The 25,394-nt window shown below is 41.2% G+C and overlaps 1 protein-coding gene across 10 annotated transcripts in view; it reads right to left on the bottom strand.

Moving 5' to 3' along the window:
* KIF13A (kinesin family member 13A) overlaps positions 1–25,394 on the bottom strand; it is a 202,824-nt gene that overhangs the window by 72,797 nt on the left and 104,633 nt on the right. For all 10 annotated transcript variants that reach the window (XM_070778345.1, XM_070778347.1, XM_070778348.1 and 7 more), the window contains exons 5-9: positions 12,395–12,487; positions 11,199–11,379; positions 8,516–8,603; positions 6,452–6,586; positions 5,439–5,551 (exon numbers count right to left, since the gene is read on the bottom strand). In XM_070778345.1, the coding sequence (XP_070634446.1) occupies positions 5,439–5,551; positions 6,452–6,586; positions 8,516–8,603; positions 11,199–11,379; positions 12,395–12,487 (610 nt within the window). The remainder of the gene's footprint in view (positions 1–5,438; positions 5,552–6,451; positions 6,587–8,515; positions 8,604–11,198; positions 11,380–12,394; positions 12,488–25,394) is intronic.

Genomic DNA, 25,394 nt, shown 5'->3' with positions numbered 1-25,394 from the left:
CAGTGCATACACTTTTACATATGACCACCAGGGGGATCTGGGACAGCAGCCCACAGTAAAATCCATGAACATTTCTACAGCTAAACATATGAATGGCCACATTAAATAAGTAAATAAAGACCATATGTGAAGATAAAGACCTCATCCGAATTCAGATGAGGGTTCACCAACAAGTGAACTACGAAGGAAACAGGAAAAGCATTTGGTTTTCAGAGCACTTTGGCTTCCCTGTTGGCGCAGATGGTAGTCTGCCTGTAGTGGGGGAGACTGGGGTTCGATCCCTGGGTCAGGAAGATCCCCTGGAGAAGGACATGGCAACCTACTGCAGTATTCTTCCCTGGAGAATTCCATGGACAGAGGAGCCTGGTGGGCTACAGTCCATGGGGTCACAAACAGTCAGACACGACTGAGTGACTTCACTACGCATTTTGGAACTGCAGGTAAAGGCCTGTGGGCCCCTCTTTCTATGAAGATCTCTAAGACAGCTGTGCAGACCTCATGGCAAGGTCATACTGTGAGATGTCCCATTAAACCGGTGACCATGTGGAGAGCTGGAGGACACCTGGTGGAGACCTGGATCCGTGGTGGGCGCCTGGCATACACGGACCCACTCAGGGACCCGAGAGAGACAGGTGGGGGGTGAAAACAGCCCTGGACTGAGCTTCAAGGAAAAGGGTTCCGACGCAGCTCCACTCCCTTCGAGCCAGTTATTTTAGGAAAAGCACAAGACCAACTTGGCAGACACCCACGGGCTGGTAAATGTGTCTTAAAAAAAAAACAGTTTCATGCTTCAGTGCTGGGGGATGTAGCACTTCTAATGTGCCTTTTGGTTTTTCAGATAAAGTATTAATAACTTACTGTATCTCAACCTATGTGTTCCTCTTTGAGAGCAGTGATGATGCTATAACAAATAATCACAGGGGTAGTGGCTCAAAACCACACAAATCATCTTATAGTTCTGAAGGCTGGAAGTCCAGAACAGGTTTCTCTGGGCTAAAGGTTTCCTTGCCTTTTCCAGCTTCCATGGGTGCCCCCATCTCTTGGCTCATGGCCCCTCCCTCCATCCACATGTGAGCAGTGAGCTATGAGGTTTTTCTCACCCCATGTCACTCTGACACTGGCTCTCTGACCTCCTTTCACTTGTAAGGAGCTCTGTGATTACAACAGATCCACTCATCTCACATGCTAGCAAAGTAATGCTGAAAATTCTCCAAGCCAGGCTTCAACAGTATGTGTATGGAGAACTTCCAGATGTTCAAGCTGGACTTAGAAAAGGCAGGGGAACCAGAGATCAAATTGCCAACATCTCTTGGTTCATCGAAAAAGCAAGAGAGTTACAGAAAAACATATACTTCTTCTTCATTGACTATGCTAAAGCCTTTGACTGTGTGGATCATAACAAATTGTGGAAAATTCTTAAAGACATGGGAATACCAGACCACCTTACTTGCCTCCTGGGAAATCTGTATGCAGGTCAAGAAGCAACAGTTAGAACCAGATATGGAACAACGGACTGGTTCCAAATTGGGAAAAGCAGTATGTCAAGGCTGTACATTGTCACCCTGCTTATTTAACTTACATGCAGAGTACATCATGTGAAATGCTGGGCTGGATGAAGCACAAGCTGGAATCAAGATTTCTGGGAGAAATATCAATAACCTCAGATATGCAGATAACACCACCCTTATGGCAGAAAGGGAAGAAGAACTAAAGAGCCTCTTGATGAAAGTGAAAGAGAAGAGTGAAATGGCTGGCTTAAAACTCAACATTAAAAAAACTAAGATCATGGCATCTGGTCCCATCACTTCATGGCAAATAGGTGGGGAAGCAATGGAAACAGTGAGAGATTTATTTTCTTGGGCTTCAAAATCACTGCAGATGATGACTGCAGCCATGAAATTAAAAGACACTTGCTCCTTGGAAGAACAGCTATGACCAACCTAGACAGCATATTCAAAAGCAGAGACATTACTTTGCCAACATAGGTCCGTCTAGTCAAAGCCATGCATTTTTCAGTAGTCATGTATGAATGTGAGAGCTGGACCATAAAGAAAGCTGAGCACTGAAAAGGTGCTTTTGAACTGTGGTGTTGGAGAAGACTCTTGAGAGTCCCTTGGACTGCAAGGAGATCCCACCAGTCAATCCTAAAGGAAATAAACCCTGAATATTCATTGGAAGGACTGATGCTGAAGCTGAAGCTCTAGTACTCTGGCCACCTGCTGCGAAGAATTGACTCATTGGAAAAGACCCTGATGCTGGGAAAGATTGAAGCGGGGAGAAGGGGATGACAGAGGATGAGATGGTTGGATGGAATCAATGACTTGATGGACCTGATTTTGAGCAAGCTCTGGGAGTAGGTGATGGACAGGGAGGCCTGGTGTGCTGCAGTCCATGGGGTCACAAAGAGTCGGACAGAACTGAGCAACTGAACTGCACTGAACTGACCCAAATAATCTTCTCATGGCAACATCTTTAACTTAATGACACCTGCAAAATCCCTTTGTGAGGTAATGTATGCACGTTTTGGGAATTAGGACTTGGATGTATTTGGGGGGCAAGGAGGCAATATTCTGTCAACAGCAAAGTTCCTCTTGCATCCCAACATCTAATGTTCCAGACACATAGTAGAGGCCTACTCAGCTTTTATTCATATTATATAAATGTATATTTCCAACCATCAGTTTCCTCATCTTTAAACAGAGATATAAATATATATATAATGAACCTCACATGAAATAATGCATATGAAAGTGTCCACAAACTAAAAAGAACCCTAAAAATGTAGGTATCTCACAGACTAGTAGTAAGGAATACATACATCCATTTGTGAAAGAGCCACATAAAGAAAGACAGCAGGATGCTAAGAGAAATCCATTCAATTTATTAAGTCATAATGGAAAAGAGCTAGTAGCTGGAATATCTAAATCATGTTATGTGTGGCCTTGAGGTAGTCCAGTTTGAGACACTATAGAATTTAGTGTCCAAATTGGGGGTGGGGGGGCACTATTAATATTTCCTCTGGGACAAATATATCAATCGGGACTCTTCCAGGCCAACACAACACTTGGGCAGCTGAGTGTGTGAGCCTTGGCTCTGGAGCCAAATTAGCTACAACCAAGTCTAAGATCCACGCTTGGAGCCCTGTGACCTTGGATGTATTACTTAACAGCTCTCTGCCTTGGTTTCCTCGTCTGTAAAATGGTGACATGAGGCTCAGGTGAATTATTACATACAGAGTACACAGTACAGTGCCTAGGATCCAGTAAGAGGTCAATGGAGTTGGTGATCCTTACTCGTCAAGGCCAGCCGTACTCTAAGTTTCCACGAATTCAGAGAACTCTCAGCGTGTTTCCCCAGGCGCAGCCACGGGCAAAGAGCTGGCGTGGCTGAGCGCCAGTAAACAAACCTCCAGGCGGGGTGACAATCTTTTCTTTGGTGCCTGCTTCCTCACACCCCCATCTCTGTTTCTCCATCCTGGTGCTTGCTCTCATTTCTTTATTTTTTTCTGTATGTTTAAAACTTTTAATTTTATATTGGAGTATAGCCGATGAACAATGCTGTGAGAGTTTCAGGTGGAGAGCAAAGGGACTCAGCCACACCTACACCCGTATCCATTCTTCCCTAAGCTCCCCTCCCATCCAGGCTGGCACAGAACACTGAGCAGAGTTCCCTGTCTTGCACCTTTTTTAGAATGCAGAGCTGTATGCCGGTCTGGGCTCCTACAATGCTTTGTCATGCAGCAGAGCAAAATCCTTTGTTATCAGAGCAAGAGACAGAATGACTGGGAGTTGGCCCCCTCAAGCAGCGGCCTGTGCAGTGAGCACAGCTACGTCCATTTGATAGAGGGGGTGATATTTCACCACTACTTTTGCAAACTTCTGTGAGATTATAATGTGTTAGTGCCATTTTGCAATGCAAGCTGCACAAAGATGTTCCTGAATCTATTACCTCTTGTCGCCTTCTGTCCTAAACAAAACCTCAAGTTATTTCTTTTTCATTAATTTTTTCTTGGAGTATAGCTGCTTTACAATGTCGTGCCAGTATCTGCTGTACGGCAAAGTGAATCAGCTACACGGTATACATATAAACCCCAACTTATTATGTCTCAAAAGAAACATACAAGTACAAACCATGTTTCTTTCTCCTGAACCTGAAATAATGATTATGCTGTTTACACAAGCTATAAAAATAATAGCTAGAGCCATTAATATTTCTTCAGTGCATACTATGTGTCAGGCTTGTTCTAAGCACATTCCGGGCATTTAATCCCCAACAACTCAATGAAGCAGATACTGTTATTGTCCTCATTATACAGATGAGAAAAATGAAGCACACAGAGGTACATTCACTCGCCCAGGATACATATGTGTCTAGTAAGTGGAGGAGAGGCAGGAATGAACCCAGGCAGTCCTGCTCAAGTACACACCCCTAAAAGGGCAAACTCCGCTCCCTCTCATGCTGGGGAAGACAGACGTCTCTGGCTTATCAGGGGCATCCTTGGGTAGCACGTCCCAAAGAACCAGTCCACCTTCCAATGCAGGGGACGTGGGTTCGATCCCTGGCCGGGAGAACTAAGATGCTACATGCTACAACTAAGACCAATGCAAACAAATAAATAATTAAAAAAAAATAAAAAGCAAATCCTTCATCTGCGCCTTTGCTGTATCTTCCAGGTGGAAAACCTTCACCTCCTTGTCCACTGGGCCAGCTCCTACACACCTTGTACCCCTCCGCTCTCCTTCAGCCTTCACCACATCCCTGGGCACGCTACAGGCACTCAAGCCAACTAATGAGATTTCAGGATGGCAGTTACTCTATAACTGTTACTTTTGGGGGGAAGTTATTGTTTTTGTTGTTTAGTTGCTAAGTCGTGTCCAACTCTTTTGGAATCCCACGGACTGTAGCCCACCAGGTTCCTCTGTCCATGGGATTTCCCAGGCAAGAATACTGGAGTGGGTTGCCATTTCCTTCTTCAGGGGATTTTCCCAATCCAGGGATTGAACCTGCATCTCCTGCATTGGCAGGTGGATTCTTTTACCACTGAGCCACCAAGAGAAGACAAGTATTAGCCTTATGAAGGGATTTGAAGTAGATTTTCTCTTTAGAATAAGCTCCTAGAGTTAGATCCAAGATATGATTTGATATAAAACTGTGACTTGCATTGACCTAAGAGAAATTACATTATACAATGATATTCTGAGCGTTTGTATGGACAATGTTGGAGCCCGGCTGCCTCGTGCTGTTTCACTTAAATAAACCTCATGCATCTCAACAGAGGCAGGCTGATGTTTTTCTTTAACCCAGTTCAGTAAAGCTACACACTCTGAATCACCTGTGATCAGAGCCATCTGACCCCTGATAAGGGGACCAGTTGCCCAGACACACAGGAAGCTGGTGGGATGCTGGGGTTTACCGTGGGAATCGCACAGGCCCCTTACTTGTTAATGTTGCTGCCTTCTTTCAGGCGCTCTCCCGCAGCTCCAGTTTTAGACACTCTCTCGCTGCCCGCCAGGTCCACCAAGCTCACCTTGCTCACCTTCTCCCCTGAGTTCTAGTTGTGGGAGACGAGAGAGAAACAACAGACACACGTGAGTGCAGAAACCACACCGACACCTGCGTAGATGTCAGCACCACCACTGAAGCCATCTTGCTTTAAGGAGGCAAACTTGAGAAGATCTTAAATGGTAAGAAGAGTTCTTTGGACTAGCAGCTTTAGGGTAAAAATTAAAGTTGGTGTGGCAGCCTGGGATTCTGTTCTATAGCTGGATAGCAAGTGCATTGGCCTTTTCAGAATATATTCAGAAAGCTTTTATGCGTCTATGAGTACATTCCAAGACGTGAGGATTCCTGCACATTCAGGTCAAATATCTCACTTTTTTTTTTAAAGGCTATCTTTAGGCTGAATGTCGTGGTTTCCTCTTTCATATTCTTTAATGACTGTGAGGTAAACCCAGCTGTTTCTAGGGGAATTTCACTATGGAAAGATACATATTAAAGTGGTATGGTGAAAGCATCATGTCTTTAGAGAGTTTATACAAGGATTCCAGATTTTTAACCTTATATATAAAGTTGTTGCTCTGTTTAGTCGCTGAGTCTGACCCTTTTGCGACCCCATGGACTACAGCCCACCAGGCTCCTCTGTCCATGGGATTTCCCAGGCAAGAATACTCGAGTGGGTTGCCATTTCTTTCTCCAGGACCTCCTCGACCCAGGGATCGAACCCACATCTCCTGCATTGGCAGGTGGGTTCCTTACCAAAGAGCCATCAGGGAAGCCCTACATATATAAAGTAAGACCTAACAAATTACATGATGTAAGCAGAGTAGCTGCTCTAGTAACCAGAAGAGCTGGCTTAACGTTCTTGGGAACCGAATCCAACCATGGAGCAGTTCACCCAGGCAGATACTGTGAGTCCCTTCACCGTCACCCAAAGTTCTACCCGATGGCTCACCCCAGACTGCAGGTCGTACAGCGTCTGCGTGATGACGATGTTGAACACTGCATGGGAGCGGCTGCTTTCTTCATTCATGTTGGTCGCAGCTACCGTCCGAGATTTGTTTCCCTCAGACATCAATGACTCAATGTCCTAGAGGCAGGCACAAGAAAAATATTATGAGCGAAAAGCCCCTCAGAACAGCGTCCTGCCCACCCGTGGATGTACTCATTATGATGCATTCCATCACGACCCTTGCATGTAAACCTCCCACCTCTCTTCCACAGAGCCCAGCTCAAACTCCCACTCCCTCAGCGCTTTCTAGTGGATGAAATGTTTCACCCATTCCTTCCAAACCGCAACTGTCTTCTTCTCTGTTGAGTACCTATTTTTCCCTCTGCAAGTTCCTGAGGAGAAAAGAGCTAACATTTACTGTGCTCAGATACTCAATAGCAATGATGACTTTATTTTATTCTGACTCTCTCGCACAGCTCTCTCCTGTATGATTAGTAACCTCCCTTCTCCAACAAGGGGCTTCCCTGGTGGTTCAGATGGTAAAGAATCTGCCTGCAATGCAGGAGTCTTGGGTTCAGTCCCTGGGTTGGGAAGATCCCTTAGAGAAGGGAACGGCAACCCACTCCAGTATTCTTGCCTGGAGAATCTCATGATCAGAGGAGGCTGGCGGGCTACAGTCCATGGGGCTGCAAGCAGCTGGACATGACTGCATGACTAACATTTTCACTCAGTGAATTTCCAATGCCATGGCTCTCCCGGGACAGGGAATTTTCCTTATTCAACTCTATACAACTTGCTTGAGAACACCCGGAACCTAGGACTCTTAAACAATGTTTGACGAATATTACAAAAGAAGTATTTACCTGATTATACACATAGGACACTGAAGTTCATGGAAGTCAAATAACTCTTCCCACATCTAATAAGAGGCGGTTGTTTGCTTTTTAGTTGCTAAGTCATGTCTGACTCTTTTGTGATCCTATGGACTGTAGCCCACCAGGCTTCTCAGTCCATACGATTTCCCAGGTAAGAATACTGGAGTGGGTTGCCATTTCCTTCTCCAGGGGATCTTCCTGACCCAGGGATGGAACCCACATCTTCTGCTTGGCAGGCGGATCCTTTACCACTGAGCCACTTGGAGAGCCCAATAAGAGGCAGAACTGGATACAAATCACGGATGTCCCAGCTCTTACTAATAAGTGACAGGAGGAAACGGTCACTGCCCCCAGTGACGCTGAGCCAGGCACCTAAGCAAAGGGCTGACTTTGCACTTTCCCGCCAGAGGCGTCTTTGTTGATTTCCGGATCTCACTGATGACGGAGTGATAACTGCCCTTTATTTCTGATTTAAGCAGTACTAAAACTATCTACATTTAAATGGCTGAAGAGAGTTACCTCGTAGATTAATTTTAGTTCTACTGAGTCTGAAGTGATGTAGGGACAATTAACACAGAGATGGCGCTTCTAAGTAGATGGATGTGTTTACTCATTTATTTATCGGCATTCTTTGGTAACAGATAGTGCTTTCTTTTATGGGATTCCCAAAGCAATGACAATAAAAATACAGACAAAATATCAAGCCAATATGTGAGAAAGCACAGAAGTCAAGAAGTAGGAAAAAGAAACAGATCAGTCAACAGAGGGAGATCAATTCAGAAAAACAGAAGAATCAGAAGAGTGAAAAGTAATGCAAACTACGATTGGAGACACTGTCAAAGAGAAAGGGTTGAAATAACTACCAAATAGTGTTTACATCTGTCCAGAAGGACATCACTGGCAACCTCAGGGAGAAGAGTTTCAATAGAGTGTTATTCATGAAAATATTCAGCAACCTCAGGATGCTGGGCCTCCTGGCAACACTGCAAACCCTTCAAAACCAAGCGGCTTGAAGAGACTGTGATTAAAAGCCTTTATTTTCTGTTTGGGGTGGTTGATACTGGGTTTCTGAGACCATGAATTGTAATAATATGCTATAAAGCATTCACATAAAAATATATTGAACATGATCTATACACTTCAATTTACTGTCAGCTTTTAATGTCTTTTTTTTTTTTTTAATGACACTTACCTCAAAACTAGTGACAGCCAGTTGGGATAAACCATCTACATATGGTCCCAAAACTTTATGCTCTCGAACTTTAAGAGACTGTCTACTCCTTCAAGAGAAAAGAAAAAGGAATGAATGAATCATACCCAACCTGCAGCTTTTCTCTCTAAAAAAAAGTACTTGCAAAAGTACTCAGAAATTAAGATTGCAATTTCAAAAGAATTTTTCTTTTAATGATCAAAAACTATTCTAAAAGCTACTTTACTTGGATTAGCAAAACAGCATGCCTTATGAGGAGTGTCTTTTATACTCTGATTTCTATTTAAAGTAACATACTATTTTAAAAATTCTATCTCTACTCCCAAACTAAACAACCAGCACACAGAATACTAGGTTAGCCTGACTTGTTTTAGTAGATGAACTTTAATTTCACAGGGAGTGGGGAGAGGGGAGCGAAGCAAAGAACAAACAGAAATGAATTTAACCTTCAGGCTGTTTTATAAGTAAGCATATTCTCAATAAGTAATGTCTCACAGTTTTAAGCAAGAATTGAACAATATTAAAATGTTTTGCTTTTAAGTTACCCTTTCATATTAGGAGCATTGATTTATGCTGATCTGTGCTGACCATTTTATACAAAAAGTGATGTTACAGGATAGCAGTTGTTTGTAGTTACTGATATTTATCCTATATTGAGAACTGGCTCTGCTGGTCAAGATTTAGGACTCTTGAATTTTTAAATGGCAAACCTGGTTTGGGACCCACTTGAAGAGCTTATCAACAGACAACTGAGATGAAAAGTAAAACTATATAATATATTTTATGGCCATATTGCATTATGTCACATATTTCATGGCATCAGATACTGATCACTTTTTCAAATCAAGAGTCAATGCCTAGCATCACTCAAGTGTGGAAAGAAGAAACTGACAATGAGCACATCCCTAAATCTAGGCCTTGCTCCCTAAAAATTTCTCAATCTTAATCTCACAACTCCATAAAGCAGGTTTTACTAACTTTATTTTAAGCTTGAAGAATGCAATATGACAATGAGCAATTCTGTTGTATTCAAAACAAGGGCAGACCAAGTGCACAATTTCAAGAGAGCCGCCTAGCTGCCCATGCCTCCAGAACCTGGCTCACTCTGTTCGCATAATCAGAGATCATCGCTATTCGTGGGCAAGAAAAAGTAAATCAAGCACAATATTAAGTCCTTCTGATGGTGTCTAACATTTGGGATTCTTGTACACCACTGGGGGGAGTGTAAATTGGTACAACTATTTTGGGGAACAGTTTTGCAATACCAAGGCTGAAGGTTCCACAGCTTGTGACCCACAATTCCACTCCTGGATGCATTCCCTAGAAACTCCTGCATTTGCACACCAGGAGGAATGTACAGGAATGCTCAGAGAAGGACAGTTGTGGTAAAAAATGGAAACCACAGGAACAAGAGGAGATAGAATAAATAAATTATGGTATCTCATACAATGGAATACCAAAGAGCAGTAAAAATTAATGAATTACTACTTCATACATCAGAACAAACAAATCATTGAGGGGGAACGTAGCAAGTCATCAAAAGACACATGTATTATGAAGCCATGTACAGGTAAAAACTGTGCAAAATTATGCATAGACTCTTAAAGAGAAGGAAGATAATGAGCAACATAAAAACATTCCATTTATTAAGCCAAATGGTAAGCAGAACAGTCATTTATTATTCTTTATATCTTACATGTATTATAAATGTTCTTTCATATGCATTACACAGTTATTAGCTAAAAGTAAAAACATTTCTGATGACTGGGTCACTTCCTTGCCATCCATAATTTTTATCTTATACCTCTGATTATACCCTTGATTATACAGCTGCTGAATGCATTTTTAAAATACTTTTAATAACATGAGAAAGCATTCATCATATTATATAAAAAATTCAGGCTACTGAATTGTATTCAGAGAAGAACCTCAACACACACACTACATACCTACTCCATAGATCTGAGACACCAAAATGCATAAAGTGTTAACAGCAGTTATTTTTGAGTGATGGGATTATAGGCCATTTTTATTTCTTCTTACACTTTACCTACTTTCTAAATTTTATATATATTATTCTTAAATCAATAAAAATTTTAATTAAAAGGTAAATGGCCCTTTCCTTCCTCTATGAATCAAACTCATCTGGTTTTTATCACCTAGCTTTTAAAAAATACAGATGCCTGGGTTTCCTCCTGGGTCTACTGAATGAATCATCAGCCCTAAGGGAGGGGCTCAGGCCAGTATTGCATTAAAAAGCCTCCGAGTGATTCCAATGTACATTCCCAGAAGAGAATGGCTTGTCTAGGCCAGGTCGCTCAAAACCTTCAACCGCTTTACCTCCAATTAGAGCAGATGGAAAGACCACTGTGTCATTCTTAACTCAACAAATAAATATGACTAAACCATATTGGCAAAAATACCAAAACAGTATCAACAGTCATCTAAATGGCATAGGTAAGCAACTTTATACATGAGCGTAGGATAAACTATGAATCCTGGGTATACCGACAGGCTTTAAGAAGCTGATGATCTCTCAGTAAACGAACTGAAACGGGAGTGGTGACCGAGGGCTTCAAACACATAAATTCACTTGCAACTTTAACTTCAGGATCATTTAGAACTACTACCCCCATTACAAGGTTCATGTCAACCACTAACTTACCCTTTGGGGTCTAACAGGTCCCGGACTTTCTCATTATAAATTTCCATATAGGATACTTCCACTTTAAATGTCTGTGACTCATTCTGCTCCAGAGAGATCCTTTGAAATAAAGCACAGCAGAGCCTTGGGATGAGGCCTCGCTGCTCAGCATTGCCCATCATGGAGAAGGATTTTCCTGAGCCTGAAGAAAGGTGAGCAGAAAGAGAGGAGGATGGAAGAGGAGGCGACGTGTAACGCTTCAAACGTACAAGTGTGTCCTACACATCGGCCAAGGTCACACAGCAGAAGCAGACAATCTGGCCCCCAGAGCCAGGCCCTCGGACACCAGAGTTACTATTCTTTCTATTACGCTCCTGACTGCCAGTCTGACTTTTACTGTGAGACCCGGAGGGTACCTCCTTTACAGATGGATGCGTACTAATGGAAGCACTACCAATATGTAATCCTTAAAAGTCTATATAGTAAAAAGGAACTACAGTATAGTAGAGGGAACTCTGTTTGAGATTATGTAACAGCCTAAACATGTATAACAATCATTTGGCTGGACACCTGAAACTAACACTGTTAATCAACTATACTCCAATATATGACAGAAAGTTTTTAAAAAGTGCATAAATAGTCAACTATACATCAAGTAACATTAACATATTTGACCCACAAAATATTTCACACTTTTGAAAGTGCTTTGCTATATATTCTCCTTGATGTCCCCATGACATGACAATACACAGTATTGTTATCATTTAATTAACTTATTCCAACTTTATAGTTGAAATAATGGGTGGCTCACAGTGTAATTTCTGAACTACTAGTCTAGTTTTGTTTAATAACCTATCATCACTTCTATATCCTGGTGAAGTCCTCCGTATAGGATGATAGATACTAAGAGTTTTTCTACAGTTTTTCACTATAACATTTGTACTAAGAAACTGGTAATTATTTTCCTAGCTCAAATACAGGTTAAAACTATAATTTAGGAAAATGACACTTAATAGTTTGAAACTAGCATGCTAACACTTAAATTACTTCATTCCACAACTGTTGAACCTTCAAAAAGATTACTTTTGATCATTTAATTCAGCTAAACCTGTGAAGTCAGAAGCATTTTTCTACAGCTTCCCAAAGTGTTTTCTATTTCTATGTTTTAAGAAATGCACATTTAATATCACTGACTGTAAAGAAAAGCAGCTACTTACCTGTCTGTCCATATGCAAAAATGCAAGCATTATACCCCTGAAAGGCTTTTTCAAGAATTCCTTCCCCAAGGCACTTGAAAACCACTTCTTGACCTAAAAAAACAAAAATAAAAAGACTGATTTTTCTTGACATATTTGTGTTAGTAACTGAGCCCCCGTCACTAATAACATGCTCTCAATCCAAAAAAGATGTTGAGTGTATTACATACCTACTATGTGCAGGGCTGTGGATTGAGAGCATAATGAATGCAATTTTATTATTTATTCTTCTACACCATAACCCAGTACCTGGGACAATTTATCATTCTACCCGCTGCTTCCCTCTAAGACATTTCTCTTAAGTTTCCTATCCATTGTCTGTGGGTCATATGGAAGCATCATTTGAATTTGGTTTAGTTCCTTTTCCTGAGTTAGTATGAAAGTGTCATTCAATATAAACTGCCTTGTCTCCCCACCTGGATTCTGAGCTTCTGATGAGCAGGAACCATGTCGCCCACATCTCGGTATGTGTGTGCCCCTCTGCACCTAGAGTGGTGCTAAGTACATGCCACGTGCTGAGAAACCGTTCATCGCTGGTAGAGGGGGTATGCTGAGCACAGATAACCCACATGTGTTCCCATGGGGGTTAGGGAACAAGTTCTCATCTGTGAGTCTTTCTACAGCTCACTGCGACTCCTAGGGGTGTTCTGTCGTGGACTATTTATGTCACGTAGTGCCCAGGTGAAGAGTAAAGGTGTGAAAATCTTTTTAAAACATTTAATGAGGCATTTACCGCCTTTTAAAATTGATGTCTTTCTAACATGCAATCCCCACCATCAAGAGAATTAAAGTGATTTTCTCCTTCCTCTATGCAGAAATTACTGGTTGAAGTACCTCTTTCCTCTACTGGAGCCCCTGACTGATGTCAGTCCATAATCTGTTTATCTCTGTAATCCTAGTGCCTAGTATGAAATGCTTAATAAATGTTTGTCCAGAGAATTAGTCAGTTTAATCTTTTTATCCAAATGACAATTCCTTTTACATTTGGAAATAATGCAATATAACATAAGCTCTTGAGTGTATGTTTTTCTTTCATGCATCTGATTTTAGCAGTTTCATTGTGTTATGACATATCACAGCTGCAGAATGGGACTCAAATTAAAAGTGTAAACATGAAACAATATTTTCAATCATCAGGCTGGCAAAAAAAAAAAAAAAACACGCAACACATGACAATATCCAATATAGCTGAACTGAAGAAATAGGTATTTTCATCAACTGTTGATGGGAGAATGAATGAATGCAGCCATTCTAAGGAAAACCTCACAGTACCAAGAAAAAGGAATATGTCCTCGCTCTCTGGCCCACTATGGGGCATCTGCCCTAGAGACCCAATCCCCAAGAGACCCCAGTAAAAGGATGTTCACACAGCATTATTTATAATACTGAAAGTTGGAATCAAGTTAAACGCCAATTAGTAAGGGAGTAGTAGATGCATAAAATGTATTTTATATGATGGAATATTTAAACACACCATCTTAAAAAAACAAGCAAAACAAATCTATGTGTTTAAGCAATGCTATGGCACCCCACTCCAGTACTCTTGCCTGGAAAATCCCATGGACAGAGGAGCCTGGTGGGCTGCAGTCCATGGGGTTGCAAAGAGTCGGACACGACTGAAGTGACTTAAAAGCAGCAGCAGCAGCAGCAGCAGAATTCAAAAACATTGTTGAGTTTTTTAAAAAGTTGTGTTCAGACTGTACATATAATGTAAAAATTTATGTCCAATAGTATGTATATGTGTTCTCTATGTGTGCTAAAGTTAAAGAAAAAATTGGATCAGAAGAAAATATACCAAATTTATATAAACTTATTTCTCAACTTCTGACTTCTACCAAAGAGGCATTTAAAACATGTTGGTAGAATATGTGGATTTTTTTTTTTTTTAGAAGCCTATAACTGTAAGGGGCTTCCTAAAAATAAGGGTTAGGAAGACTACCCGAAGACTATGTGTATGCGCATATACACAAATACATGGAGAAGAATAAAGGACTGTCAAAATTCTTACCCACTAAAGACACATTTCCAAAATTGCCTTTATGTTATAGTTAAGTTTAAGAATCTTGTGCTCATTAAGAAAATATCTGGAAACTGGAGCCTATTATACAGAGTGAAGTAAGTCAGAAAGAAAAACACCAATACAGTATATTAATGCATATATATGGAATTTAGAAAGATGGTAATGATGATCCTATATGCGAGACAGCAAAAGAGACACAGATATAAAGAACAGACTTTTGGACTCTGGGAGGGTGGGATGATTTGAGAGAATAGCATTGAAACATGTATATTACCATATGTGAAATAGATCACCAGTCCAAGTTTGACGCATGAAACGGCACTCAAAGCCGGTGCACTGGAACAATGCTGAGGGATGGGATGGGAGGGAGGTGGGAGGGGGGTTCAGGATGGGGGACACATGTACACCCATGGCTGTTCATGTCAATGTATGCCAAAAACCACTACAATATTGTAACATAATTAGCCTCCAATTAAAATAATTTTTTAAAAAAGAAAATATCTTACCCACCCTGTTGCCAATCTTTCATATCCATTGATTTTTTTTTCTCATATATTTCCTCAAAGGACTTTCCCTATTCCACGTGTATTCCCAAGGCCCATGCCAAAACAGGCTTAAATCTGGACCTGAGCCCTGTAGTGCAGAATTACATACACCCCTGTTGCGTAGGGGAACGAAACACAGCTTCTGCTCAGGCCTGTGCGACCTGATGGTGGTTCCTAGCCAGGACCCAAGTGCCATCGAAAGCCTTCAAAAAGCACCGCTTTCTTGGCACAAACAGATGAATGGAGCAATCTCATTTGATCTTCCACACTGGTTAACCAGCCCCCAGGAAGGGAGTGGGGTGAGGGTGGGGACAAGATACTTTAAGACTTGGCTGGATCAAATATCCTGACCATAATTCATGATTTTGACTCATATTTAGTAACTTGAAAAAAAAAAAAGCAAGAACTTGACTCAATGAAAAGGACTTAACTGCAGAGAAGCACTGTGGTCAAAGAGCTTTTACTCTGGTTTCACGGAGTTTGAAGTCATTAACTTATCAAGGATTTATATCTGTTCTTTTATCAGGGAGTGAGATGGAATACTTTCTGGTTTCTGCTCTGATGCTGAGTAGGCTGGAATTATGAGGGATTATTTTCTCAATGTTTTTTTTCAAGGCCAGGTCACGAGGTTTCATTTACCTTGGTAGGAAAGGCCTTTTTAAACCAAAGATCATTAACAGAAAGAAAGAAAAAAAAAACCCACTCAAGAATGAATGCTATATATAGAGCTATATGAAATAGGTTTATGATGAATCAATTGATAACAACAACTCAGGGTATGTAAACTCAAGTTGCAGTAAAAATAACAAATGATAAAAGAATGTTCCAGGTAAAAATACAAGAATAAATTTCAGCTTGACCTATTTCTAAATTATTGCAAATATTAAACAGTATATGAATTAACCTATTTAACCTGTATTATTGTTGCTATTTAGTTGCTAAGTTGTCTGACTGTCAGCCAGGCTCCTCTGTCCATGGGATTTCACAGGCAAGAATACTGGAGTGGGTTGCCATTTTCTTCTCCAGGGGGAAGAGGTCTTCCCCACCAAGGGATTGAATTCGTCTCCTGCTTAGCAGGTGGATTCTTTACCACTGAGCCACCAGGGAAACCCACTAAACCTACATACCTTTATTATTTATGTTAAGAAAAATTAATCTTTTTGTCAACTGCTCTGTTTGCAGTACAATTTACATATTCTATCTATATCGCTGAATCTGTGCAATACCCAGATGAGGTAGGTACGGACCGTGATCAATAAGGAGATAAGGGGGCCACTAAGAAAGTGTAAGTCATTTGCCCCAGACATGGCCACCAGAGAGAGGCAGACCTGGGTCTATGGGTGGTGACTCCCAGTGGACTGAGGCCCATCCATCATCAGTGACTCAGGCTGCATGACACTGGAAATCAGTTACTCCCATCTCTGGTTTCCATGGTAATTTTTTTTTTAAACAAACTCTCAAAACCCATTACACTCCAGTACCTTTTCCCCCACATCTTTCTAGACCACTGAATTGTGAGCTCCTTTGAAAACAAGAGCTGTGGCATCTTAGCAGAGTACCTGGCACATGTATGCACTCTTAATTACGGAATTGTCCCTGGTGACATTGCTGTTCTCAGATTAATGTGCATTTTTTTTTCAGAGAAAACTTTTATTTAAATACATTATAAACATAGCATGAGTAGATCGTATATGGAAGCTGAAAAGCTTTCAGTGCTACCCAGATCCTTCATCGTCTGTCTAATGTGTATTTAAATGGGGGCCCCTTTCCTTGTTAGTGATGGCAAAGGTTTCAAAATACTGTTTGTTGAACTTAAAAACGTTAATTGTAGGATTTACACTTTGGTCAAAATACAGCTGTTTCTGAAATTCCAATGAGCCCCAAAGACCACAATAGTCTTTGTTGAACAAGGTGCTAGGGTGTGAACACACATGTTAACATCATCTGTAACTACTAATTGAATAATTTTGATAAAAATTACAGATACTACTGACACCCACATTACCTCCTAGTCATTAAAACAAAATCTATGTGACTGAAAAAAAATAAGTCTTTTTGATGTCCACTAAATGTATACGTAAGTTTTCCAAGAAGTCAAGGTCTTTTAGCTAAGTACTTAGTTACATTTGACAGACAGAATGCAATTCAGACTTACTGTATTTAATAAAGTTTTGGTTATAACTAGGAAAGGAAAAAAAACTGGAAACACGAAATGGAATATGAAAAAGTGGAAAACAATTATACTCTGTTTCTGAAAAGAATCTTTCTTCTTTCTGTCTTTAAATAGCTACCCCAAAGCACAATTTATAAAAGGGTAAATACAAAGAACCATATTGTAAAGTCCATGGATTTTTACAAATCTAAGCAAGGCTGGATTCTAGCGAGACCAGAATCCATTTTATCACTATGGCTTCATGTCTCAAGGGAAATTTACTCTTAAGACAAGAAATAATGAACACTTTCCCTGTTCTACAAAAATACATCAACATTACATTTTTTAATAGCCCCGCTTAGTTTCCGCTGTATGCATTACTGATGCAGTTTCCTATTAGAGATACTCAGATTGTCTTCTTTTTCTTTTTTTCTGCAATATTTATCCTTACATATTTATCTATGTACACTTTTCTATTAACTCTACTAGGCAAAACTCCAAAAACATTGAATTACTAACTCCTCTAGCAATGCAAGAGTCTTTCTTTCTACAACTTCAACAATTCTATTATCATTCTTCCTGATTTTGATTAACAGAAAAAGCAAGCTCCTTGCTTTGTTACATTAAAATCTTCCTTTCCTTAGTTTATTGTCCATTTGTATTTGCTCTTCAGTAAAATGACTGAGTCCTAGGTTTACTTGTATAAATCAATTGGTTTAGTAACTGGTTAAGCATTCATTCAAAAATGCCCATCATATATTAAGGATGCTAGCCTTTGGTCTGTCACATGCTGTACGTATTTCTCCCAGGCTGTCATTTACCTTTCGGTCTTATGCTGTTCTTTGTCATACAAAAGCTTTTGGTCTTTCACATTCAAATCTCTTATCTTTTCCTTTATGATTTTCGTTTATGGTATACATTACACTTTCAAAATCCTTCTGGATTATCATTACCCCAAATCACATAGCTATTCACGCATCTCTTCTTCTAGTCTTATTTTGGTTTTTCCAGTTTTATTTCCAAACTTGAATGCTGCTTATTAGCTGTGTAACCTTGGGCAAGATCTCCTTTATTAATAAAACAGGAATAATACTTGTTCTCTTACTGAACTGCTGGTGTGATTTAATAAGGCAGTACAGTAAAGCACTTAGCAGAGTGTCTGGCCATTGTAAGTCTAGAATATATTTTAGCTAATATCCATAATTAATATCATCTCTTAAATTTTTAACCAACTAAAACTAATTTTGGTATAAAGATGGAGGTACTCATCTAATTATTTTTCCTTAAATAGCTCCTCCATCTTTGCAACAAATCTGTGAGACAATCCAATCCCATTTTAAAGATAAAAGACACTTATTCTTAGAAAAAAAAATTAAAGGAATCATTTGTTGCTATTTCTCTAGCGCCTCTAGGGGTCCCACTTTCAAAGTTTTATGATGGTTTACTCACATGTGAGAGAAAAAAAGGAGCATGTGAACAAGTGTGTGTGTGTTCCGGGTCATAATGAGAAGAGGAAGAAGAAACAGTATCATTAATTATTCGGAGCTGTATATGCCAACCCAAGTTGTCCAGCGGAGGAAAGATATTTACCATTTTTTAATAACATTAAGATTTCTCAGAAAGGTTCAGGGGAAAAAGCAACTTAATAAATCATATCAATAAACTAAACAGAAATATTCTCTACAGAGCTCCCCTTATTTTTTTTTTTTTTTATTCTGGTGCCTTTGTAGCTCTATGAATCCCTGGCTGGAGTTATACTTAATCAATTCTTTGGTTTGGTGACCTTCAATCACCACTGGTACAATAAACAATCATTTAAAAAAAGCCAACACTGTCTCCCAAAGCCTAAAAATTCCATGTAGGTGCCACACGCTCTTCTGCCCTCCTCAGCATAATCAGTTTTCCATGATACAGGAACAATGGCTACACTTTACTCTGTGATGGACAGAGAATATTAACCATCAAAGACCATTACACAGTCGAGTAAAGAGAGTTTGGTTTATCCAAAAGACTGAAGGTGTTTGTTTTTACTTTGTTCCTTTTTAAACACAGGAATCCCTTTTTTTTCAGTACAGGAAAAAGTAACTTGTCCACTGCTTTTAGAAGCTTAGTTAACGAACAAAAAAAGAAAAAAAAAAAAAAAAGGAGCTCATTATGCTGGATGGTGGGAATCGGGGAATCCATAAAAGATGCTCTACTCCCACCCTTAATGTTTCCTGACTCCAGTTCACAAATGGAATGAAGTGCCCTTGTCTAGGAGAATGAATGTCAGCCCAGAAGGGAAAAGCCAGAAGTCCTGATGGAAGCAGAAGGATCTATGAGAATTTCTTTCTGTCCCAGACAAACCACACCTAGGCACAACTTGGTCCAACCCAAGAGCCTGTGGCTTTTCCGCAGGATCCCTGCCCAACAGGAGACAGCCACTCTACCGATGCCAGCTCCACGTGCCAGGTGCGGGGAGTCCACAGGGCAAACGTGATCTCACTTGTTCAGAACCATGACCAAGATGCCAATTTCCTCTGTGGGGCTTATGATTAGACGCCTATAACCGTGTGGACAAGTCTTAAAACACAGGCATGCCCGCAGCAACCCACAACACGATGTCAGAACGGTAGAGAGGGTTCCTGATCGGAATTTCTGCAAGCCAAGCCACAGAAGACCTGACCCACCCAGCCCTGAGTCACACATGGTACAGACCTCTGCAATGCTAACACCCTGAGTCTCCACACTTGTACATAGCCTGTCCCTCCTGGGAACAGCAGCAATGGCCTCAGAGCTACCAGGCATGTGCACTGGGAGCTGAGGAAACAAGGGAATTCTCTCTATAGCACGGCCCTGATACTGAAGTACAGAGGAAGAGAAGCCAGGGGTGGGAGGGAAAGTGCATACCATACATACACCAACTCTTCACAGTGGCTATGCTCTAGGAAAGGTGAGAACAAAATAAGAGGGCATAACTTGGGACTTCCTAGTGGTCCAGTGGGTAAGACTCTGAACTTCCAATGCAAGGGACATGTGTTCGATCCCTGGTCAGGGAGCTAAGGTTTCACAGGCCAGGCGGCGTGGCCAAAAAAACCCCCCGAAACTCAAAAAGGGCATGTGCATGCGTGCTTAGTCACTTCAGTCGTGTCTAACTCTTTTGCAACCTCATAGACTGTAACCCACGAGGCTCCTCTGTCCGTGGGGTTCTCCAGGCAAGAATATCAGAATGGGTTTCCCTTTCCTTTTCCAGGGGATCTTCCCCACTCAGGGATTGAACCCGCATCTCCTGAGTCTCCCGCATTGCAGGTGGATTCTTTACCACTGAGCTACCGGGAAAGCCCCGAAGAGGGCACAATCTTGTCTCATTCACAATCTGCATGAATCAAGCCAGCCTCACACACATCAGGGCTGACCAAAGCACTCAGTCTGGAGATCCAGGGCTGGACACGACATAAACACAGAATATTTCTAAAGTAGTGACCTGGAAGAGCAGTCAGAGTTTTAACACCATTTTATCACTTTAAACAGAACCTCCAGTCTTTCTTCTTTCTCCCATCTCTTTTCTCATGGAGTTAGAGTGAAAAAATAAAATACATATATTTATGACCTGGAATTCCTGGGCTTGTGCGTTTGGGACGGTGTTTTTCCACTCCTAACCGAGGCTGACAGCCCTAGCGACTGTGACGAGTCTGGACTTGGCAGGTGGCACGGCTCCCAAGCCAAGCACCTGGACAGGGCGAGAGCCGTCAGACTCCACACACAAACCCGAAGGAGCGAGGGTTACGTTTCAGTAAATCTCTCCCTCAATTAGCACAACTCTCAGAAACGGTCACAGGTAGAGGCCTTAAACCTGGTTTACATTAAATGACCCCAAACTACAGACTTTAGACAGAAGAGCTAGGGCTTTCAAGGCTTGACTCGGTGACACGAGATTTAAGTTTTAGTCAACTATAGAGGGTTGCCCTCGAGGGGCTGGGTAAGAACCAGGCCCCTGAGAACCTAGGCCTGGAGCGTAAAGGTCGGCGCGGGCCGTTTTCCACAGTGGCCTCTGGGAGCGGCCAGCCCCGCAGTCCGCAGCAGCCTTCCTCACAGCACGGCCTGGGTGACTCACCCAGACAGACGTGCCCAGCCCAGCGACAGCACTGGGGCCCGTCACCAGCTGGCAGTGAACTTCAGCGCCTTTTTCTGTCGCCTGATAAAGTGGCTGAGTCATGGGGGGGAGGAGGGTCAGGCGTCAGGGCCTCAGAGGAAAGACCTGTGAGGCCCGCGCAGAAAACGCATTTGGAGTCATTTTCAGGAGGGTGCTTTCACATTCAACAGCTGCTGAAAAAGTCACTGTGTTTCACCTCCACCTGTCCGATGGTTTGCCACAGTCTCTGACACAGAGGCAGGCCTGACTCAGTATCTCTTCTGGACTGTGGGGTGCACGGAACTGACAACACTTGAGGGGAGGGGAGAAGAAAGCCAAACCAAACACAGGCAATCAGGATTCCAGAGAACTTCCGACAGGAGGGAGAAGGCGAACAGTATTATTCCTGGCTAGATGCCAAGCCAGAGCACTTCAACAGTATGATTTCCTAAGCACAGCCTCCTGCTGGGATGAGAGAAAAGAGAGGAGGGCCCAGGACTGCGGCAGAATCCATAAAGTCCTCACGCCTACTTGTCATGGACCCAAATCCACCTTTACCACTGCTTTCAGCTCTCCTACCAGTGGCAGGGCCTCTCTGAACCTCAGTTTTCTCTTTTGTAAAATGGGGCCAATATCAGATTCTACTGATTGGGCATTTTGACAATTAAATGATCTCCTGCAGGTAAAGGAATGAGCGCAGTGCTGGGAACCTAGTGCTCAGGATTCTATTGTCTATTGTTGTTATTATTATCCACCCCATGAACGTACTCAACTAAGTTAAGCAATGTCTCTGGGTGCCAAGAAATAACTCTAGGGCAGGGTTCCCCAACCTCCAGGATCTAATGCCTAATGATGTGAAGTGGAGCTGATGTAACAATAATAGAAATAAAGCACACAATAAACGTAGTGTGCTTGAATCATCCCGAACTCCCCGCCCAGTCCATGGAGAAATTGTCTTCCACGAAACCAATCCCTAGTGTCAAAAAGCTTGGGGACCGAGGCCCTAAGGAATGTGTATGCGTGCTCAGTTGCTCAGTCATGTCTGACTCTTTGCGACTCCATGAACTATTGCCCACCAGGCTCCTCTGTCCATGGAATTATCCAGGCAGGAAAACTGGAGTGGGTTGCCATTTTCTCCTCCAAGGGATCTTCCCCACCCAGGGATCGAACCCACATCTCCTGCATTGCAGGTGGATTCTTTACCTCTGAGCCACCAGGGAAGCCCCAAGGAATAGATGTGGACAAAGAAAGGAAAGTGGAAGAAGGTAGGGCTGGGTGGGATTAAAAAATCTGGGAGTAGAGATGAGAAAAAAGAATACACATATACTCTTTTAAAAAATTTAACAGTATCAGCCTCGCCTACTCCAAAAAATTTTTCTTAACTGACTTTCACCTACCCAATTTTCTGAATTAACAAACATTCTCTCTTCCCCAGTAAAATACACTGGGGCATGCCCGCTGCATACTAAATCATCCAGCTGGAAGACGACTCTCTAGACTCCCAGCAGATGAGTTATGTTCTTACAAAGGGTCAGTTGTGTTTGCTCCTAGACTGGCTTATATCAGTTGCACTTCTCCACAATTACACAATTAACACACGCCAAAAGGGAGTTGCTAGTTTTAAGAAAACAAAGTTGGATGTTTAGGGACAACTTGATAAAGGTGAGTCACTAAAAGAACTGTCAAATCGGGAATGGGTGAGAATTTGGAAAAGACAAAGAAAAATCTAGAAGGATTCTACAGATTGTTTTATAAACATCTTTTTAAGATGGCATGCTCCACTTCCAGTGACTCTCTAACTTTTCACATCGTCAAGTACTATTGCTTCTCATAATCACAGGGAAAACTTCCACAGTTTTGACAAACTGAACAGCTAACAATTATTGAGTATTAATTCTATGCAAGGTACTTGCTGAGGGTTTACATACACGTGAAGATTTTTTAAAAAAGAATACCATATGCTAAAATGAATATTTTGGAACTCTGCTTAAATTTGGCAAAACTAATACAATTATGTAAAGTTTAAAAATAAAATAAAATTAAATTTTAAAAAAAAATTAAAAAAAAAAACTCTTAAAAAAATTGGTTTTATTTCGGCTACTGTCACTTTTTAGAATGTAAATTTTGATGCACAGTTAAATAATATAAAACAGAAATCGTTTCTACCTCTGAGCACATAAACTTTCCCATCAAGAGAACAGACTCAGACATGGCTACTCTCCCCACAGAGATTGCCCATGGCTAGGGGGCACTCAGCCGGCCCCTCATGGTACAAAGAAACATTAGCAGAACAAGAATCAGATGAAAAACATTTGTCCTGAATTGCAGGGTATTACAAAAACTGAAAACACAGGCTTCAGCAAATCTGAGCAACATACCATATGGTGAGAACTGTTATACAATTTCTAAGTCAACAGTTTAGACTCTCAGGTCAGGAAACGTTCATGTCCACATAGATTGCCCAGAAATGCCATCACAGACCAATTTCTATTTGGTATGAAGATTTATAGAAAAACAGGTTTATGAAAAATACTCTCCTAATAGGAAGAAAAGTAAAACCAAGGTTACTGGAAGTCATTGATATTTACCAACCTGACACATTTTAGGCACATGATAAAAAATTTGTTGGTTTATGGCCAAGAAGTCCTTAAATGAAATTAGCAGTGATTTAAACATTTACAAAGACCTATTATCTGTTATGGTGCTCTAAAGTTTCACTATAACAACCTTTTTCTTATTACTGAAAATAATGGAGAAGTAATGGTTTTCTTAATAATGGGCCTTCAGCAGGATCACTTGACTTATACCGACTTTTTAATCCCAAGTGTGGATCTATGTTTATGTATATATATTTATGGGCTTGGGAAGGGGAGGAGAAATGGGTTTATGTAGAAATGCCATGTTTTGAAAGACTAATTCTGCAGGTTACTTGTTTTTTTTTAAGCCCTGTCACAAAGGTTTTTGCTGAAAGATTCAGAACAATGCACAGACAAGTATTATTATGACTCACTAACCAAAAGGTAGTAATAAGCGATAATATAATTAAAATGTGCAATGTCTCAAAGCATGATTCAATGCCATTCAAACGGCTTAACAAACAAGCCTTTGATTTGCCTCTGAAATGTCCACTGCAACAGCTGTGCAGCCAGCATAAAATGTCTGATTCATGTTTAATCCGAGAGCTGGAGGAGATCTGAGACCATTCTAGGCCATAGATCCTCCCTCTCCAGATGAAGAAACAGACACTCCCGAAGTTTAGCAGTTTGTGGCAAAACCAGGTCTCATAGATACCAGCACGTACAATGCATTTTCTCTCCAAAGGACTGATGCTACTATCCTTACTACTGCTACAGCGAGACAGTGATGGCGATGATGATAAGTATTAAGTGAGCTTTTCCTATGGTTTAAGGTACTTTACATGAACAGGTCATTCAGTTCTCAAATCAACCTATGCGAGCAGGATTAATATAATTATGTAACCTAAGAGGAAACAGAACTCGCCTGACCTGACACAGATAAAAAGGTGCTGGAGGCGGGATTGGAACCCAGGCAGTTTGATTTAAAAGCCCACATGTTTCCACCTCTCCACCCAACCCAGCGCTGTGCCCTTAAACCTACTACAGAATTACGGATTTCTACATCAGCCTGAGAGTGGAAGCTCTTGCTTGCGGTAGTAGCCTTTAATAAATAGAGTAACATAAAACATAACTTAGAATTGAACATTGACACACCCCATGAAATCAAGAGCCTCCCTTTGCTCTTTCAGTCCAGGCACTCATCTCGCTCCCTCCCACCTCCTCTCTGCCCTCTGAGTTTTGAGAGCTGCCTCAAGAGCTCTGATTCAGTATCAATGATGCCATTCTTTATTGAGCCTGACAAATAGGTCGGTTTCAGGAACTATGTGCTTCCCTTTCTCCGTTTCCTCTATGCCTGATCAGAGAATGAATGCTTCTATCTTAATGTTTCCATTCACAATTAAGATGGAATCACGTTTTTTTTTTTTTTTTAAACTAAAGAGAAAAGAAATCAAACTATAATTCAATATAAAATAAAACGACTATATGGCGGAAACCAATACGATATTGTAAAGCAAGATCTTCCAATTAAAAATAAATAAATTTAAAAAATAAATA

Source organism: Bos indicus, chromosome 23 (assembly GCF_029378745.1).
Source record: "Bos indicus isolate NIAB-ARS_2022 breed Sahiwal x Tharparkar chromosome 23, NIAB-ARS_B.indTharparkar_mat_pri_1.0, whole genome shotgun sequence".
NCBI classification, from domain to species: domain Eukaryota; kingdom Metazoa; phylum Chordata; class Mammalia; order Artiodactyla; family Bovidae; genus Bos; species Bos indicus.
The sequence above is the reverse complement of the archived record's forward strand: the minus strand, read 5'-3'. Positions and strand labels throughout refer to the sequence as shown.